At 39.9% G+C, this 21,777-nt stretch overlaps 1 protein-coding gene across 5 annotated transcripts in view; it reads left to right on the forward strand.

Annotated features, from left to right (window-relative positions):
• Positions 1-21,777, forward strand: part of LOC132377830 (receptor-type tyrosine-protein phosphatase gamma-like) — a 671,456-nt gene that overhangs the window by 641,383 nt on the left and 8,296 nt on the right. For all 5 annotated transcript variants that reach the window (XM_059944241.1, XM_059944240.1, XM_059944242.1 and 2 more), the window contains 2 exons: positions 6,073-6,219; positions 17,710-17,852. In XM_059944241.1, coding sequence (XP_059800224.1) covers positions 6,073-6,219; positions 17,710-17,852 — 290 coding nt within the window. The remainder of the gene's footprint in view (positions 1-6,072; positions 6,220-17,709; positions 17,853-21,777) is intronic.

A 21,777-nucleotide genomic window follows, 5' to 3' on the forward strand; every position in this document is an offset into this window, starting at 1 on the left:
AAACTGAGGAAGTTTTTCCCCTACACTCAGTGCTGAACGCAGTGGAGAAATGGGGAAGCAGATGTGCTGCTAGACCTATCTGATAAACTTAACAATAAAATATTTGGAGTCATGCAGCCTAGAAACAGGCTACTGATGGGTACTACTGATGGGTAGTAACCTTTGATGAGGGCAGCTCAAAACAAGAACTAGGTGATGTTCACTTCAGCCTTTGTAGGAGATTTTCAGAGATACAATATCTGATTGATTAGAGTATTGTGCTTTTTTTAAAGTTGCACAAAATTGCAACAATTATGGAGCAAAAATGTTACTGTTGCATACTTAATGTAAATTTGGCAGAAAAGGCAGGACCAGTACCTTTTAGCAACTGTGCATGAATCCTATCATTTTGGGAAAATATGGGCTCAGGGTTACTTCTTACATCAAAATAATTTTAGAATCATGGCAGTTTTGGTTCATCCCTTGTCACAGTCGGGAAGAAGTGAGCATGAGAACCCTTGATTGTGTGGTATGAGGTTTAAATCCCGTTGTAGTACTTTCTTAATTTAACAACAGATAAATAGGACTGACTCAAGATACTAAATGGACTGTGCCAATCCAAAGCCTCTGTAATTAAGCTGAATGTGTCTTGGCCTTCCCACAGTGGCATGGCATTGTGGTCCCAGCCAGAGATAAGACAATATTGTAGTCTTAAACTTCTATAAAATTAGCCCAAATTTGAACTTAGAAGAGACTGTAGTTAACCCCCATCTACTCTGTCAGCTGCTGGTAGATCTAATAGACCTGTCCCAACTTTGTCCTTCCACTGAGGGTCACTGAATGTGACCGAGACTTTGTTTTACTTGTTTAGTCAAATATCTGGAAATTCAGATTAATGTTTCAGTTTCCTTGCAAGCCTATTATTGACTGGACCTCAGGCCTGTTTATTTTTATGCAGAGAGTGGTGCTTGCGATTAATTTGGGCCAAACCTTATGGTGCAAACCAATCTTCACCTGGTTATCTTTAACACAAACACAAAAAAATCTGTAAATGCTGGAAATCCAAGCAACACACACAAAATGCTGGAGAAACTCAGCAGGCCAGGCAGCATCAATGGAAAAGAGTAAACAGTCGACTTTGCAGGCCAAGACTCTTCATCAACCTGGCCTGCTGAGTTTCTCCAACATTTTGTGTGATTTGCCAGGAGTAGTATCAGATCAGTCCAAGATAGATAGATAAATAATTTATTGATCCCAAGGATATTACTGTCACAGTAGCATTACAAGTGCACAGATATACAAATATTAGAAGAGAAGTAAGAAAAAAAGTTACCTCAAACAGTCAACAGAAGAGGATCATCACTTCCCCGGCTATAGGTTGGCACATTAGAGAGCCTAATAGCCGAGGGTGAGAATGGGCTCATATAGCACTTTTTGGAGCAGTGCAGTTGTCTTAGTCTATTACTAAAATAATGTAAATTTATAGAAAACAAGTCAGGTTTATTTGTAGAATATAGAAATTCTATATTAATTTTTCTTCCTACTAAACGTGAAGGGCAGGTACTTCAGTGAACCTAGTGAATAGTTGTGTGTTGCTTATGGAATTGTAATTCATAACCACAAATTAAAACTTTACTTCACATAGTCAGGCTTTTGGGAATCTGACTTTTCATTTCACGCTTTATCTTTACTGTGCTTGATAGAACAACTGTCAGATTTTCACTTATTTGGAGGCAAAATTTATTTTTAATTATGTGCATGTAGTTAATGCCCATCTAAATCCTAAAGAAGGCAATTATTTACTCGCTGAGTGTCAGAACAGTTGCCAAGAAGGTGTCAGAATTAGCAGTGATGGTCAAAGCAGCTGGAATATAAAATGCTAACTCTAATTTACTGGAGTGCTTTCAATGCAAGGGAATAGATTTTGGAATAAACTTATGAAGCATAAAACTAAAGAAATAAATTCAAACTCCCTGTTATTAAAATTGCAAGATACCCTGCGGGACTAAAATTGATGCTTACAAATGTTAGAAATATCTTGTTGTGAAGTACTTTGAAGTGTATGCTCTCCACTATACAATATAATTTAATGTTAAAAATCATTCCTTACAGAATATGCTGAAGAAAAATTAACATTATAATTTTAGATGTATTTATAGTATCCTTAAAGATGTAGTTTTATATTAAGAATGGTGCAGGGTCAAAGATATTGTATTTGGACTGGTACTGTGAACATAATATTTTGGTGACGTGTCATGTGACTGCCAATTAAAGCTAAACTAAGTGACACAAACTTGGAAGCATGGCAAAGGGAAAAGAAAAGTGAGTGATAGTAATAGAACAAAAAATATATAAGGCCAATAAATATATATTCCTCTCAAGGAAGAAATATAACAAACAAAACCCTGCATAAAACAATTCTTCCAACTGAAATCATCCAGTTAACTGATAATTTCAGACTGGCCTTGAACTCCTTTGAAAAATTGATCTGGTAGCTATGGATAGCTGGTGGACAACTGCTGTTCTTCATTAACATTCTCAGAGGATTTGGTGTGAATGTTAAGTGGATCTTGGATTAAACGGTCCAGCTTCAGGCTGACATCCTTTCAACATGAAAAGGCACTGATTACGTAGACTGGATGGAAGATTGAGGACTGAAAGCTTGATGCTCCATGGGGTCGCTACCATTGTTAGAATATGAACCAAAGCACTTTAAGGATTTGATTGGAAAAAGGGTTTATTGATAATGCTACAGTCTGGAATTTGTTTTGAGAACTTGTACTAACAACGTCATGGCAATGCTAGGTTAAGACTGAACTTGCATGATAGTGGTCAGGTGCATTTTTTGGTAAGTTGATAAAATATTTTGCAATAAAAATTGATGATTAGGTAAATGATGAATTTCACAAATTTCCATCTTGAATTGGCCTTCAAACTGCAGCTCAACTTGAAGCCCTTTCCAAGATGTTGCAGGTTCCACCATGTTTCTTGAAAGTGAATATAGACAAGCTCATGTTACTTGTTGGGCACACATTATGGCTTTTTCTTCTGTCACATTCCCAGATAGAAGCTGCTTTCTAATTCTTCAGAGAAAACTTGACCTCTGACAACCTGATATGGCATCCTTGACACCTATGCCAAATGCAGGCCATTCATACTTGGTGTCCCAACTCTATGCTGCACTATAATACTCATGTGGGGTGGATTGATCAATATCTGAAATGATAGCAGTCAGTATAAAATTGGCAGCATGATCTTCATCTCATGATTCACTTACTCTACTGCTTGAGCAGGCTGCAATTCTTGGATACCTGGGGGAAAAGAATAGGCTTTTGTGACTTGATAGGAAAATAAAATTGATATCCCTGCATTGTCAATGCACGTCATTGTAACAAAATGTTGTGTGAGTGTTAAGTGGATGTGATAAGAGTTGAATTTGTCAATTCCATCATCTTAAATGGATACACCATGACCTCAGCATTGATCCTTTACATAATGATTAGCTGGAATCCTTTATGGGGCACAAGTACACTTGCAGTGCTCAATTAATTCCTATGGCCTGTGGGCATATAACACATTCTCCTTCTAAAAAAAGAGAAAGGTATCAATAATGTTCTGCTTGATGTAGCTATGATGGTAAAGTAGCTGCCGACAGGTGCAATGTTTAACACTGCTGTTTAAGGTTTCTAACAATTAAACTGTGAGGATGAAGTGACATTTATGATTGGAAAATACATTTCCTTAGGACTGCTATTAACTGAGCTATGGGGATGTAATAAATTGTGGTATTTGAGGTTCAGTGTGCCTTCACAAGCTGGTTTCGTTGATTTTAAGCATTTGTGATGTTTGAACTCTGTGGGTAAGTTCCAAGGGCTGAACACCTGGTATACATCATGTGTATTCACTCTGCCACATCTGATTTCTGGGGATTGTGGCACCTCTCCTCCTCTTTCATCCTTTACCAAGGCATTACTTCAGCATCAGAATATTTGGATGCACAATTTCCCAATGTCAAACCTTACACAGCACTGTGAAGAATGCGTTCAGCAACTCCAGTGGTTTCCCTTCGTGAAGTACAGCCTCATATAGCTCGCCCCATCTTCATTGATGTGTTCAGCTGGTGTGTGAACTGTCGTTGATTGTCCCTACGTATTTCTTTACCCATTCAAAGTTAACATTAAGAATCTGAAGATTAATTCCTGGCATTTTGCATTATGAACGGTTTAAGAAGTAGGAGATACAACGGTAAATCATTTTATTTTTGCTGGGTTCTATCCTAACCCTGGCACAACTTACACATTTTCCCAAAGATAGTCCAGACTTTTTCCAGGTATACCATTTTCTCCCAAATTCAAATCGTGCCGGTAAGTTAGCCACCCCTGTAGGTTACTCCTAGTGTGACTGGAAAATTAAAGTGGAGTTGATAGACATATGTGGGAGAATTAAGTTACAGGGAAACAAGTGGGTAAATGAGACTGACAGGAATTCTTTAAGAGTTGGAATAGAATCTGTGGGTTGAAGGGCTCTTTTTATGCTGTGAAGAAATTTGAGAAACTAGTCCTTTGTAAATTGGCCATAAGAATTCAAAGCTAATTGTATTCTGTTTCTGTGGGAAGATTATTTATGAGGTTTTCCATTTGTTAATTAAGTGCTTTTGTTTGGAAGAGTTTCTGCTTTTAAGAAAAAAAAGCAGCTGATGCAGAATTGAAGAAATCTGAGACACCAGAAATAGAGAAGTAAAACTTGGCTTTCCTGGGCAATCCCAATCTAGTGATGAAAATTAAAATAATGTTTGAGTTTGGAAACCCTCTCACTGTGACATCAAATGTTTTGTGCTCATTTCTATGAACAATGCTGAAATGCTGTCAACTAAAAATGCCCCGTTTGTTTTCCCAGTAGATTAGGATGATACCATAACCCACATTCCTGTCTATTTATTTCATCAGTATAGATGGATGTTGTTCAGTGCCATTCAAAAGCAATGAGCTCTCCCAGGCTTTTGGCCAATGTTCCTTCCTCAAAGAAGAAACCATTCATTTCCTTATATTTTATGGTTGAATAATAGTTGCTATGATTCTCTATATTAATACATCTCTGTGCTCTAAAATGCAATTTCTTTCATGAAATGTTTGAATGCAAAAGTCACAGTATAATGCTATGGGGTTCCCTAAGGTTGTTATAGCCAGGGCTGGTAGTGAGGATAAACTCCCACTACCAATGATGTGCGTGTCAAATAGTCTCTGACAATCAAGTCCTACTCCTGGCCTACATGTGTAGCATAGCTACTAAGCCCAGTGGAACCTTTTCTACTGACAGGAGAAAGGGCACAGGCGGGTTACTGCACCTTGAAACCATTTGCTTTGGGCAGATGGGGCTCATCTGACGTGGTTGGCAGCTCATTTCGGAGAAAACTCTGCTCTCAAATCTCTACTGCCTTCTGGCTATACCCATTCATGGGGAAGACTTTGGTTGTAAACCCTGAGGAAAAATACAGAGCAGGAATCCCAAAGAGAGTCCTACACTGAGGTCAATGCTGACTGGTAACTCCTGCAACGCCACTGGTGCCAACTGTTTCAGTCTTTGCTGTTCGTTTGGATTCATCAGTTGCATGAGAGAGAGTTCCTGCTCCATAGGTAACGGTTTGCCCTCCATATCGTACTGCCCAGGTTTGCATATTACGTAGACAGCTGGGATAAAACATCCATGACTGACCCCCAACCAACAGAGGGCCGCGGTGTTATGATGAAATATTGCTGCTTTGGGACAATGTTAAGCAATGAACAGGCATCTGCTAGAATCAGAGGAAAAATATCTGGTCAGTGTTAGCTAAGGCATGCTTCTGCAGAATTCCCAGCTGCAAGTTTAAAAGACCATTAGCAAAGGCCTCAGAGGAGTGTGCCCTGTTAGCCCAGGAGAAGGAAGCATAAATATGTATCTGCTGCTAAACTACTGAGAATTATGCAGTGAGCTTCCATTTGCCCTACCCTCAGGGGTTCTTTCCAGATATTCAAATTAATAAGAATCACATATCCATTATAATGAGTAACATGACTGAGAGCATTCCCATGAAAATGCATAGTTCTTTTCCAACAGGCCGAGGATGAATCTGTGTACTGGCCAAGCCGTGAAGAATCCATGAATTGTGAAGCCTTTACTGTAACCCTCATCAGCAAAGACATCCTGTGCCTCTCCAATGAAGAACAAGTTATCATCCATGATTTCATCCTAGAGGCAACACAGGTAAAGCAGAATATTCTAGATTTACAATTTTGTGTTAATTGATAAATAATCACTTTTATGAAACTGAATGTTCTCAAAGTCGAGCTGTTAAACATGGGAGAAACTTTATAATATTAAAAAACATTTTTCTAAAATACTTACCAAACCTCTTACATTCAAAAGCTAAGTTCTTCCAATGTGAATGAGAAAACGAAAGCCATGATTGTTTTAATGCTAATAAAGTGTTTATTTTAAGCTAACAATCAATCTCTCAAAACTCTGGCACATTGTTGCTCATTAGATAGGCTTAAGATAAATATAATTATCTTCTGTTCATATTTGAAGCAAATCAGTCTTTGATATTTTTATAAAAACACAAAATGCTGGCAGAACTCAGCAGGCCAGACAGCATCAATGGGAGGAGGTAGTGACGGCGTTTCGGGCCAAACCTGACGAAGGGTTTTGGCCCGAAACGTCGTCACTACCTCCTCCCATAGATGCTGTCTGGCCTGCTGAGTTCTGCCAGCATTTTGTGTTTTTATTTATTTCCAGCATCTGCAGATTCACTCGTGTTGCCTTTGATATTTTTATGTTTCCTCATAAATGGTCAGAGAGCACTCAGCAAAGTTACAGGACTGTTGGATTTAGATTAATGTTATCTGCAATCTGCATTAGATTAAAATACATAAATGAGGCTAACAATAACCTCATTTTGACCAGTCATCACTCTTTCATCTCCTTGAGTGTTGAGAATGAAGACCTTCCGCTGATGCATGCCAAATTGGTGAACAATAATGTGGTATCATCAGTGTTTTGCTACTAGCAAAAATTAGGCAACAAAGAAGCTGGCTTTTTATCCAGTATCACTAAGGCATTCTGCTCCTTGTGCAGCTACAATGGCTATAGGATTTTATCCTCAGCATGCCATTATATGATTGGGTCTTTATAAAGAAATATTCATCTTCAGAAATGTTACTCTGGCTGAATAAGTTGATATATCCAGTGTAATATCTGGTGACGCCACTAAGGTTACTAAAACTTAGAGTCAGGGTGCAAGTGCATTAACCGAAAATAGACAGTACTGTTAAGAAGATCACTTGCTGTTAAACAAACTAATTTGTATATTAATGATCCAAATACAATTATAGGACATAGAACCCAGAACAGTAGAGCACAGTGCAGGCCCTTCACTGTTGTGCCGACCATTTAATATACTTCAAGATCAATCCAACCCATTCTGCCCACACAGCCACCATTTTTCACCAACCATGTGCCTACCTAACAATCCTGATATTCACTGCTAAGAATCCTGCCTTTAATCTCCTGCTGTGCCTTCAAGTTCAATCTTCTAAAGTATATCACTTCACAATTCTCTGAACTGAACACTATCTGCCACTTCTCAGCCCGGCTCTGCAAACTATCAAGATCAATTATGACCCACAACAACCTTCTACACTATCCACAATGCCACCAAGCTTCATGATATTGGCCCATCCTTTCCCTTCCTTCTCCAAATCATTTATAAAAATATCACAGAGAGCAAGGGTTCCAGAACAGATCTGTGTGGAACACCACTGGTCACAGACCTCCTGTCAGAATACGCTCCCTCTATCACTCTCTGCCTTCTGTGACAAGCCAGTTCTGAATCCACACAGCCAAGTTTTCCTGGATCCCATGCCTGCTGGCTTTCTGAATGAGTCCACTGCAGCGAACCTTGTTGAATATCTTACTGAAATCCATATACACCATATCATCTGCTCTACCTTGATCAAATAATTTGTCACTGCCTTGAAGAATTCACTCTGGCTCATAGGTCCATCACAAAGCCGTGCTGACTGTCCCTAATCAGACTATATTTATCTAACTGCTGATAAATTCTCTCTAAGAATCCTCTATGATAGTTTGCCCACCACTGATGTAAGATTCACTGGTCTATAATCCCCAAGATTGTTGAACAATTATCTTGCATAAAAGCCACCCTCCAATCTGCAACTACTATTGTAGCCAGTGAGAACACAAAGATTATCACCAAAGATGTAACAGCTCCTTTCCTTCTTTCCCATAGTAACCTGGGATACATCCCATCTGGCCCCAGAATCTTATGATTCCTAATGTTTTTCAAAAGTTTCAGCACATCTTCTTGCTTAACGTTGGCATGGTCCAGCATATTAGCCTGTTCTATGCTATCCACACTTTCGTCAACGTCCCTCTCATTGAATACTAAAGCGAAGTATTCATTAAAGATCTTCCTTATCTCCTCTGACTCCGGGCACATTTCTTATTTTGTCCATGATCAGTTTTACCCTCATTCTAGTCATGCTCCTGTTCTTCACATATGTATAAAATGCCTAAAGGTTTTCCTTAATCTCACTCACCAAAGTCTTCTCATGTCCTCTTCTACCTCTCCTTTGTCTTTCTTAAACTCAATTGGATCCTTGCTTCAAATACCTTAAATATGCTTCCTTTTTCCTCTTGACTAGATATTCCACTTCTTTTGTCAACCATAGTTCCTCACACTCCCATCCTTTCCCAGGCTCCATGGGACAAACATACCCAGAAGCTCATGCACGTGCTCCCTGAACAGCTCCCACATTCCTGTTGTACATTTCCCAAAGTACATCTGTTCCTAATTTACACCTCCATATTCCTGCCTAATACCACCATAATTCACCCTCCCTAACTAAATATTCTCTCATACTGCCTGCTCCTATCTCTTTCCAAGGCTATGCTAAGGGTCAGAGAAAACTTGCCCACCGAGAGATCTGTCACCAGATGTGGTTCATTGTTTAGTACCAGATCCCGTATGACCTTCCTCTAATCAGCAATCAATATTTGGGAAGATGAAATCACCTAATACAACAACAATGTTATTTTTGCTTGTTATTTCCAAAATCTACCTCTCAATCTGCACCTCAGTGTCACTGGTGCTACTGGAAGGAGGGTGTCTATAGAATACTCCCAATAAAGTGTTGTTCCCTTCCTGTTTCGGACTTACACCTGCACTGACTGAATAGGCAACCCTTCAAGGACGCCCTCCCTTTCTGCAGCTGTGATATTATCCCTAATTAGCAATGCCACTACCCTGCCTATTTTACCTCCCTCCCTGTCTTTTTTGAAACATCTAACCCCCAGAACATCCAACAGCCACTCCTGCCCTTGTGACAGTGAAATCTTTGTAATGGCCACAACATCATAGCTCCATGGACTGACTCATTCTCTAAGTTCATTGCCCTTGTCCTTGATAGTTCTTGCATTAAAATAGACACATCTCAACCCATTCAACTGACTGCAATAATGCCCTATCCTTCTTCACAGTCTCTCTACAGGTTGCATTTACCTGCAAACCAACTGCCCCATTCTCTGACTAACACTCTGGTTCCCATTCCCCTGCCAAGCTAGATTAAACCCTCCCAAACAGCTTCAGCAAACCTACCTGCAAGGATATTGGTCCCCTCAAGATCAGGAGTAAGTCTTACCATTTGGTACAAGTCATACCTTTGCCAGAGGAGATCCCAATGACTGCCAAATCTGAATCCCTGCCCCCTTTACACCAATTCTTTAGCCACACATTCATCAGCCAAATCATCCTATTATCCTCATTAGCACATGAGAAATGCTGCTTTTAAACTTCCTACCTGTTTCATTGGTACCAATATGTACCACAAATTCTGGCTGCTCACCCTTCCCTTTAAGAAGACGGTGGACTTGATCTGAGACTTCTGTGAACCTGGCATCAGGAAGGGCAACATACCATAAGCAAGTCTCTGTCATGTCCAGAAAGTCTCCTGTCTACTCCCCTAACTATTGAATCTCCTGTCACTACTGCTGTCCTCTTCTCTACCCTTCCCTCTGAGTCACACAGACACACTCAGTGCTAGAGACCTAACTGCTGTGGCTTTCCTCTGCTAGGTGTTTCCCCCCAAAAGTATCCAAACTGTTCTAACATTTTGAAATTGTGAAAAGTAACTACTATTAGATATCACAACTTGCACCAGCAGCTACCTTCTCAGTTGGCAAAACACTTGAACAACTTTCCTCTTATGATCCATCTGGGCATGCTTGTAACCAGGCTTCTCCAGAGCATAAGCTGAAGCACAACCTTCTGCTCAGCAAAGCACTGGCTCAGGGTATCTTTCCCAGTCCTCTGTCTAAGAATCTACACTCACAACCTGCACCAGTACTAAGGTGAGGAGGTGAAAAGAAACTAAAAATAAGTATAATTATGCTGTAAGAATTGACCTAAAAGATGCCAGTAAAGGTGAAATGAAGAATGGTCATTGAACGGTTAACACATTGAGTAAGTATTTTCTTCAAGAGCATAGGCAGCATGTACAAATTAGAGTTCCCTGTACCAGTGAGTCCTACAGATAGATCTTGTATGGGCCAAACTAGTAAAATAAAATGTATAAACTTCGAAAGATTTTAAATAAATGCTGGGAAGGTCCTTAAATTACTAACAAGAAAGAAGGATAATCTAGCAAGACAACTACAAATCCATAAGTCTAAAGTAACAAAAACTGATGACAGGAAATTCAATTTAAGAAAACGTTTTCAATATATTAAAAAAAAAACAACCAAAACATTTAAAGGAAGAATATACCTCCTGTTATATTTAAATAATGTTGCTGTATGGAGCAGTGGGATTTAATATAAAGGCTGAGCATGGATAAAGAATTGGCTGGAAGATGAATTCAACGATTACTTGTTAATAAGTGAGGCCAGAATGGGGAAGAAATATTGAATAGCATGCTCTAGGCTTTAGTGTTGAGGCCCCTTCTGTTCTTAATCTAAATTAATGACTTGGAGACAGAGATCCAATGCAAATGAGATTGATGAATCAACCAGGGATCTCCAAGTGGAGCTGCATGAAATAATGGAACTAAGCAAATCACGAGTAGCAGATAAAATTCCTTTGAGGTAGACATACTTTAAGATTATATTAAAAAAAGATGGATGGCCATGCTATGCTAGAAAGTATAGAGCTAGCTGAATAGAGAATTAAATGGAAACTGAATTTGGCACTAACCTTCTCAAATCAGTGTAGAAGAGATACAGACAAATAATTAGGTTGCCTTACTATTACTGGAAAATGAGTTCTGGTGATCTACTGTCATCAATATGGAAACAGCCCTGAGGAGAGCACAATTTGGATTTAAGACATCCTCAACATCTCTCTGGAACAGTCCGCTATCCCCTCAGGCTTCAAGGTGGCCACCATCACCCTGGTGCCCAAGAGGGTGACAGCAACCTGCCTCAACAACTACCATTCAGTGGCACTGACCTCAACAATAATGAGCGGCTTGTTTACAGAGCATTAAACCCCATCTTTCTGCTACAAGGGACCCTTTCCAGTTCACTTATCGGTCAAATCAGCACACTGATGATGCCACAGCCTCTGGACACCATCTTGTCCTGTCTGGAAAGTAGTGCCTCATATGCCAGGATACTGTTTATTGACCTCAGCTCGGTGTTTAATACAACCATCCCTCAGAAGCTGGTTAAACAGTCCACATTGAGTCTCAATACTTCTCTCTGTAATTGCATCTTGGACTTCTTGATAGAAAGTCCGTATTGACACAAACATCTCTAGCTCCATCAGGCTGAGCACCAGCACTCTGGCCTGGTGCGTTCAGCACACTGCTGACGAATGAGTACATTGCCAGATCCAGTTCAAACCCAATCATCAAGGTCACTAATGGCACAATAGTGATTGGCCCCATCAACAATGAGATGACGACAGGAGGTAGAGCACTGGTAATATGATGGGAGCATAACAACTTGAGTCTCTGTTTGGACAAGACCAAAGAAATGATTGTGGACTTTAGGAAGGTGCAGGCTGACCAATTCAAACTGCACATAAATGGCTCCTCCATGGAGAGAGTAAGGAACACCAAGTTTCGGGGTGTGCAGGGACAATCTCACCTCTTCCTTCAACACTACCTGTTTGCTCAAGAAAGCACAGCAGGTTCACCATTTCCTGAGAAGATTGAGGCAAGTGAGGTTTCAGCACCCCGCCCCCAACTATTTTAACAGGAACACCATCAAGAGAGTCCTGACAAGTTGCATCACTGTCTAGTATAGGAATAGCAAGGCATCTGACCACAAGTCCCTTGCAAAGGATTGCGAGGACTGCTGAGAGGATCATTGGGGTCTCTCTTCCACCCATAAGATAAGTTTATCAGGAGTGCTGCTTCTGCAGAGTCAATGATCTCTCCCTTCCGTCCAACAATCATCAGGTATGAGGTACCATAGTACCAGGCAAGAAACTTTAGGATGGGCAGTTTTGTCCCCCAGGCCATAAGACTACTGAACTCCCTGCCACCACATATGAATCTCATCATGCGGTCTTATCACATATGAAGCACCAGTGGTGTTATACTGTTTATTTTTTAACTTATATTGTACTGTATATACACCTTATTTTTTGTTAATTTATTTGGGGTAATATTATTGTATGTGAGTTATATATACTGTATCGTGCACCTTGGTGCAGAGGAACATTATTTTGTTTAGCGGTATACATACATTCAGTTGAATAGCAATAAACTGAACTTGAACTTAAATTGACCTGAAGAGAAAACTACCATGAAAAAAAATTGCATTTTAATGAACTAATTTAATTTGTATTTTAAGGAGCTAGAAATAAGTACTATTATGTCAAAATATGTCACATTAATATAACATACTGCCCTTATCAGAATACCCCAAGGATATTGATTTCTTTCCTCTCAGGATCTGGGCATTGCCTGCAAATCCAGTATGTATTGATGTCCTAATTATCTTTGAGTAGGTGGTGGTAAGCCAATCTCCTGAACTGCTGTAGGTCGTGTGAAGCTACTCACACAATGCTGTTGGGTGCAGGGGTTTTTAGGATTTAGACCCAGTACAATTAAAGGCCATCTATTTATTTTCAAATTAGGATGGTTTGAATAAAACATGCTAGATTCATTTTATATGCTTAACAAAAGCCTCAGCCCTTAACTTCCATTACGAACAAACCAAAAGCAGTCACTTACATTATCATGTCAGATACCACCTCTTAAAGTGAACACAACAATTTAATGACAGTGTCTGTGAATTGTATGGAACAGTTTCTATTATGAACAATATGTGTCATCTGTCACTCATTACATCACCCTACACTGTTACAATGCTCCCGTGCTTTGAAATAATATGACTGAGAAAACCCTGAAACTTACAAGATGATAAACATCATTAATAATACTAAACACAAAGCACACTGCAGATGCTGTGGTCAAAGCAACACGTACAACACGCTGGAGGAACTCAGCAGGTCGGGCAGCATCCGTGGAAACGAGCAGTCAACGTTTCAGGCCGAGACCCTTTGTCAGGACTGAGTAATACTAACCTGGAGCACTATGCCCAAGAACAAAGAATATCAAGATCTATAAACAATGAAACATTGGTTAAAACTGGGTGAAAGTAAAGTTTACCACATAAACATAAAATGCTGAAAACATATAACAGTTTTAACATTATCTATGGACAGACTGCAAATGGTAGCAACAATTTAGTTAAGGATACTCGATCAACATAGCGACAATATCCTGCATTAATGTTCTTTTTTTTGTAATAAAAACAAAGTCATAATTTCTTCACCTGTACTTTAGAAGACAAAGATGATGCTGGGAAGTTGAATTGAAACTTGGATATGAGGAATAAAATTTTATACAAAATTTAATAGGTAGAAAGAAAAAAATAGTGAGATGTTATCAGGTGCCATTTCATTGGCTCTTCACTCAACCCTGCAACATCTGGAATGCAAAGATGCAAAGAGAAAATTTGAAAATCTGGCTGAGTGGTGCCATAGCAACAACCTCTCATTCAATGTTAGCAAGATCAAGGAGCTGATTATTGACTTCAGGAGGAGGAAACCAGAATCCTCATCGGGGAATCAGAGGTGCAGAGGATCATCAACTTTAAATTCCTCCATGTTATTGTTTCAGAGGATCTGTCCTGGGCCCAGCATGTAAGTGCAATTACAAAGAAAGTACAACCGTGCCTCCATTTGCATAGGAATTTGAAAAGATTCAGCATGGTATTTAAAACTTTGACAAACTTCTGTAGATGTGTGATGGAGAGTATATTGACTGGTTGCATCACAGCCTGGTATGGAAACACCAATGCTCTTGAATAGAAAATCCTACAAAAAGTAATGGATCTGGCCCAGTACGTTATGGTAAAGCCCACCACACCATTGAGCACATCTACACAGAGCGCTGTCACAGGAAAGCAACATCCATCATCAAGGACCCCTACCACCCAGACTATCCTCTCTTCTCGTTGTTGTCATCGGGAAGAAGGTACAAGATCCTCAGGACCTACACCGTCAGGTTCTGGAACAATTATTACCCCTCAGTCATCTGGGTTTTGAACCAGAAGGAATATCTTTGCTCAACTTCACTCGCCCCGTCACTGAAATGTTCCCACAATCCATGGCAGCCTTTATCAACATTTTTGCCCTGCAGGGGACCTTGAAATAATTTTCAGGTCTCAGGGGGCCCCAACATAAATATTATTATATCCACAGCTCACAGTACATTAGTAAGTTGTAGATGTAATAATCTGAAAAATAAGTGTCAATGCTCTTTTGAGTAGACATTGTAAATTTTAAAAACTCATAAGGCAAACATAATAAATTTCTGTTAAGTAACTGGCTTAAGCCAAAATGGGATTTAATTTTTCTAAGGGTGGGTTTGGTAGATTTAATTTTAATAAAGGTTGTAAATTGATTTTAATTAAAAGCTTTACTGTTTGGTTTGAGATTCCAATAGCCGTTTAAAATAATCAGCACTTTTTATATATCATATGGCTGTGATTTGTAATCAACTGTCTTTCCAATGGAGCCATTGGTACATTTGTAAGGTATTTGCCACAGACTAGGCTCAATGGAACAGGGGTTAATAAAATAAAAAAAGAATAGCATAATAAATAACTGGACAAGAAAACAGCAAAAGATATGAACAGTTCACGGTACAATTGAGTTCTAACCCACACAATCCACCTTTTGCAATGTTTACAACAACAGCAAAGCAGCAGGCCAGCAGCTGAGTTGTGGCGCATAAAAATTCCTTCTTGAGAATGCAAATTTCCCTCCAATTTATACTACATCAGTCATATTTGTTTGCTCCCATATGTCATTTGGCGGCAGGTAAGGGGAAGTTGAGGGAGGTGATTCAGGAGGGAGGGGCTGATGTCTCAGGCCAAGTTAGGTGAATCCTTTCAATCCTGGGAAAATGTACTTCATGCTCCCGATCAGCCTACAGTTTTCCCCACCGTGCAATGTAGTGCTCAACGGTGCTTACCATCAGTGTACTGTCCTCCCCTTCATGCAATACAGCGCTCACCAGTAATCAAAAGCCACCCCTATGTCAGGGCAAAAACTGAGACTAAACACAGTCCTACTGCGTGTTGCCATACTGGGCTGAGAGACCTCTGACAAGATTGCGAATGGGGCTGCTTGGTCACTGCCCACCATTGTGAGTGCTGGCATCATGAAGTTCAAAAAACGATGTTTACTTTTCTCAATCACAATCTCTCACAGAACCCTTACCAACCTCTCGGAGAACCCTAAGGTTCTGTGGAACTCCGGTTGAGAAACCATGACCTATGGACTCACTTTCAAGGACTCTTCATCTCATGTTCTCGATATTTATTGTTTATTATATTCTCTCTTGTATTTGCACAATTTGTTGGGTTTTTTTTAGATATTGGTTATTTGTCCATCCTATTGAATGCGGTCATTTGCTGTTTCTTAGATTTACTGTGTACGCCCATAGAAAATGAATCTCAGGGTAGCATATATGTAATTTGATAATAAATTTACTTTGAACTTTCTACCTTGAACTCTCTCCCTATTAAGACGGCAGGAAGATGGGGTATGTATGGATGTCCGGGAAGTAGCATATGGGTGATGGCAGCATCAATGGTAGAGGAAGGGAAACCCCATTCTTTGAAGGAGGAGGACCTGGAAAGAAAAGCCTCATTCCAGGAACAGTTGTGGCAGGGATAAAGGAACAGAGAAAAGGGATTGCCTTTTTTACAGTAGACAGGGTGGGAAGAGGTGACAAGATAGCTGTGAGGATTGATGACTTTATAAAATTTACATATTGGTAGACCACTCTGGACTCTCACCTCTTCTCAACACCTGCCAATCGCTTCCCCTGGTGCGCCTCCTCTTCCCCTTATTATGACATCTTCCCTCTTCCTTCCTAGTCCTGATAAAGGGCCTTGGCCTGAAATGTCAGCTGTTTATTCATTTCCACTCAAGTATCAGCTCACTTTCCACTGCCTGGTCCATCGCCTGCAAGCTTATGCCATTTCAAGTGCTACTTCAAAATGTAGCTAGGATTTGCAGTTTTACCATCCTTTTTGGACAGCAAACTCCAGACTCACACTGGATGAAAAGGTTTCTTCACATCTCCCATCTAATCCCCTGCTGATTAATTCTATGTCTCTCCTGGTATTGTTCTTTCTGCTAAAGGAAATAAATCCTTCCTTATCCACTTTACCTAAGCCTTCAATATTTTATACAACTCTGCTAAATCTCCTTGTCGTCTCTGCTCCAAAGAAAACAATTCAACCTATCCAATCATTCCTTGGGGCTAAACTTCTTCAGTGCTGATAACACTATTAGAAATGTCCGTTCAGCTATTTTCTATAGTGTGGTGACTAGAACTAAACACAATACTCGAAATGTGATCCAATTTTTTAATTCTTCATTTTAAATTCTATACTTCTGCCAAGAAAAGACTTAAGGATTAGGAAGATTTAGTAGGTTGTGGGCATGCTATGTTGATGGCAGAAGCATGGGAACACTTGCGGGCAGTGTTAGTCACTGACACAAATGACGCGGTTCACCGTATGTTTCGAAGTACAGCTGACAAAGAAAGCTAATATGTAAAACTGTTGGCCATTTAAACTGGAGCCACCTGCCCTGCTACCATCAAGGGTTACTAGATATTCACTTCAAAATCCCTCATTGTTGTTACGGTTCTGAGTATTCATCGTGTACTCCTTATCACCATTTTCAAATATTCACCTCAGACTTGCCTGGATTGGATTCCATTCACCATTTTTCTGTCCATCTGATACATTCCTGATGTCAAAACTGTCTTTCTCTCTATCAACTAAATAATTTTGTGTCATCTGGTGATAGCTGAAACTTTTTTCAGAAGAGAAAAAACAATACAGAACCAAATTGTAACCAGTCACAAAAACACAGATGTTGTAATAGATTTTCAGTACAAAGGCCTTGCACACAGGTGACTTCAATCGGAAGTCGTGTTATTCAGGGTTTAAAGACATGCTGATTTAAAGAATCTTTCCAGAATCTTCTACTGAAGTCTATGTGAAGACCAATTCTAGTAATGTGGGAACTAAATTATTTTATCATGAAATTTTATTAAAATGTTTATGAACCTTAATGGAATGGAAAGGACTCAAGGGTGATTTACAAATAATCTGAATTTATATCTTGTTTTCCTTCAGGATGATTACGTACTGGAAGTGCGTCACTTTCAGTGTCCAAAATGGCCCAATCCAGATGCTCCTCTGAGTAGCACCTTTGAACTTATTAATGTATTAAAAGAAGAGGCCTCAACCAGAGATGGACCAACCATTGTTCACGATGAGTATGTACTTCCTATTTCACTGATAGTGAATGATTACATGTGGACAGGAAGCATTATTCTCCAGGTGGAAGGGGAAGCAAATAGACGACATGAGTATGTCAATAGTTGGTCATAAATGTCCAACTTGTATTGTCCTGATCTAGTACAAATTTTAGAGCTCAAAAAGGTTGTAGCAGATTATTATTAATGATCATTGTAGGGAATGTGAAACATTTTATAATGTCGTTATCTGGGTAGTAATGGAATTAAATATTGCTTCCATCCACAGGCAACAAAAAAGTGACATACAGATAGAAAGAGTTATTCAAGAATTCAGAGGTTCAAAAGCTCATTCATTTATTTATTATCAAAGCAGGTGCCCACATACAAATCTGAAATTTGTCTTCTCCAGATATTCACGAAACAAAGAAAGAACATGCACAATAAACCAGAAAACGAACAGGCGATAAAAAACACAAAGTAAAAATCATAAGTCTGAAAAGTCCACACTCCGTAAATGCAGTAGTTCAATCCATAAACACAGAACCACAATACCATCCTTCGACATTGCCAACACCCATCGAAAGAGGGAGACACCACGAGGCAGAGAGACCTACCCACCTGCCACACCGAGCCACACAGCGATAGGCCGCTCACAGACCTTCTCTGGCAATGATTGGAAGTGACATACTCATATTTTAACACAATTTTAAGATAAAACAGGATGTGCTTGAAATTCATTGGTAGTGCAGAGTTCTTGTGCATTACTTAATGTGATTGCAATGTACTTTTAAGATTTTTGTTGCGTATTCCATGTGGATGGCGCATTAATGCATGTAAGTCAGTAGACATGCAGAGCTATGTCAAATAGTCCTACAAAATTGCTCTTCACATCTGAGGCCCATGTATGTCATGGACAAAACATACCAAAACAGTTTTTGGTGCTTTGATTTTAGGATTGAAGGCTGCATACCTAGTCCATTGATATGTTGTCCATGGTATTTTTTATCTTCCAGGTAGATTTTCCTATTGTGTGTAAATGTTCGTAAGTTTGTTTTAAGAGTTTATTTCCACATCCCAAAGTCCATAAGACCATAAGAAATAGGATCAGAATTAGGCCATCCATCCCATTGTCTCTGATCCACCATTCCATCACAGTTGATTTATTATCCCTGTCAACTCCATTTTCTTGCCTCCTCCCAGTAACCTGTGATGCCCTGATTGATCAAGAACCTATCAACCTTTGCCTTAAATAAACCCAATGACTTGGCCTGCACAGCCGTCTATGGCAATGAATTCCACAGATTTGCCACTCTCTGCCTAAAGAAATTTTTTCTCATCCCTCTGTTCTGATACTGCCCCCTCTAGTCCTAGAACCCCTCAGTATAGAAAACATCCTCTTCACATCCACTCTATCTAAGCCTTCCAATATTCAATAGCTAATGTCCTTTGAGCTCAACCAGTTGCCTCTGATCATCCCAACTAAATCCTTCCCTAATTTCCACTAACACAATCCCCCCTCAATTATATACCACCGTCTTCTGCCACATCATCTCCCAATCCTGGAACACTTTGCAACCTTAGTTGGTCCTCTCTATTTGCAGACATCCAATCCAATTGTTATATTCCATATTTTGCCTTTACAATCGCCCTTGCAAAATGATGATATGCAAAACTGGCATCAACCCTACTCCCAGCCAGTTTATCATGCATTTTCAATTTTAGGGCAGTGTCTAGTTTTACTTAGTAGCTTTTAGCGTCTGCAAGTAATATAGATTACTGTTTCCAATCACCAAATAAAGAATATTCTTAAATCTGATAAAATAGTACACAATTGCTATGAACCATAGCCCAAACATGAGATTTATCAGCAATCAGGAGATCCCCGTCCATCAATGAAAGTGAACACTGAGATTTTTCTATTGCTAAAATGTATTATGAATCTAACCAATGTCTGCTGTGGCTCTGAAACTTCACAAATGGGAAGCTAGAGAGGGTTCACAAGAATGCTGCTGCAACCATTTTATTGGAGTTCAAGCTTAATTATCATTCAACCATACATGAATATAGCCAAACAAAACAGAGTTCCTCCAGAGCGAAGATGCAACACACACTACCAACACCACATAGCACATATGGCTACGATTTCAGAAGAACAAGCTGTCACAAAGAAAAAAACTAAAGAGTAATACAGTACAAGTCCCTGACTGGCTTGACTGTAGTCCTGGTCTAGCTTGTTCTTCCACAGAGCAAACTCTGGAGGGCAGCACTGACAGGAGGAGCCATGCCCCAAACCGGTACAGGTTACAGTGCACCCTACAGAGGATCTCCCACACCGCCTTGGCGTCTTCTCTCCTGGGCAGCTGAGACAGGCAAGCCCGTGGCTTTGGCCTAGTCAATGCCACAACCAAGGCAGCACAGCTCCCCACTGTCTGTCTTGCCAATGCACCAGTGAGCCAGACTTGCAGTATTCTATGCTACCAATACCCAATAGGGTACTGCGATCACAATAAAAACATCTAAGTCACTCATTTGCATTGCGCACCATCATGGCACAATAACGGTACACAACAAGTCCCTGCGACAACCAACAGTGATGTGCAATAAGTCCACCTCCATCACAATCGAGCAACTTGCTGTTGGATCGTCCTGCAGTACTTGATGTTCTTAGTATCCAGCAGTGATTTGTGATCATAAAAAATGTGTACAGGACAAACAAATGCACCTTTGATTGGACCCAGAGTGGCTGTTGTGTCCAAGCATGCCATGACCAGAAAGACTGAATAGGCTGGGACTATTTTCTCTGAAAGAAGGAGGTTGATGGTGGAATTTAAAGGTTTATAACATCATGAGAGACAAAGAAAAGAAGAATAGTTATAGTTTTTTTCCCAAATTACTGTCCCCAAGCAGCAAGGCTGATCACAGTTCCACCAACCAACTCCACCACTGCTTTATTATTTCCTATCAGTCACCATATGTACAACATTAGCCTAGCATCACTTCATGGACATTTAATCCATCGATAAGCTGTCTTATGTATTTATATTTATTGTGTTTTGTTTATTGTTACTAAGTTCTTTATCTTTTGTGGGGTTTTTTGTGCTGGACCAGATCTGGAGTAACAATTATTTCGTCCACATCCTCCACTTCCAAGCACACATTCTCTCCTTTATCATTAAGTAGTCCTACCCCTCCCAGTTTTTTATCTTTTATTTTCTTTTCTCTCTCCTCTCCTCTCCTTCCCCCTCCCCTCTCTCCATTCCCTCTCTCTGTATCTCCTCCCTCTCTTTCCCTGCTCTCTTTTTCTCCTCTCTTTTCTCTCAGATGACAGCAAATGACATTAAACAATCTTGAATCGTGAATATGGAGGGCATAGGTTTAAGGAGAAAGGGAAAGGGAAGGATTCAAATGGGTCTGAGGGGCAGGTTTTTCTCACAAAGGGTGGTGAGTACATGCAGTAAACTGGCAGAAAATGTGGTAGCGATGTGTACAATGTTAAAAGACATTTTGAGAGAAAAGTTTTCGAGGGACATAGGCCAAGTGAAGGCAAATGAGAAGAATGCACCTTGGTCAGCATGGAGGAGTTGGGCTGTAGGATGTGCTTCCATGTGGTATAACTCCATAACTAAAAGTTCTTTTGATTTTTGTAACTTGAAAAAGGAATTATTGGAAAAGTTTGGTTTACGATGAGCCTACCATGAGGAATCTTGGATAAAGCCATCCTAAAATTGATGAAGACAATATCCTCAGCTCCATCATTGTCACCTCCTTAAAAACCTCTGTCAAGTTAGTAGGATACAATATGCCCCACACAAAGTCATACTGACCATCCCTAGTTATGCCATGGCTTTCCAAGTGCTCAGAAATACTAACCTTAGGATCTTCATCAATAGCTTCCTTACCACAGTCATGAGACTCACCAGCTATAGTTTCCAGAATTATCCCT

The sequence above is a fragment of the Hypanus sabinus genome, chromosome 19 (assembly GCF_030144855.1).
Source record: "Hypanus sabinus isolate sHypSab1 chromosome 19, sHypSab1.hap1, whole genome shotgun sequence".
NCBI lineage: Eukaryota > Metazoa > Chordata > Chondrichthyes > Myliobatiformes > Dasyatidae > Hypanus > Hypanus sabinus.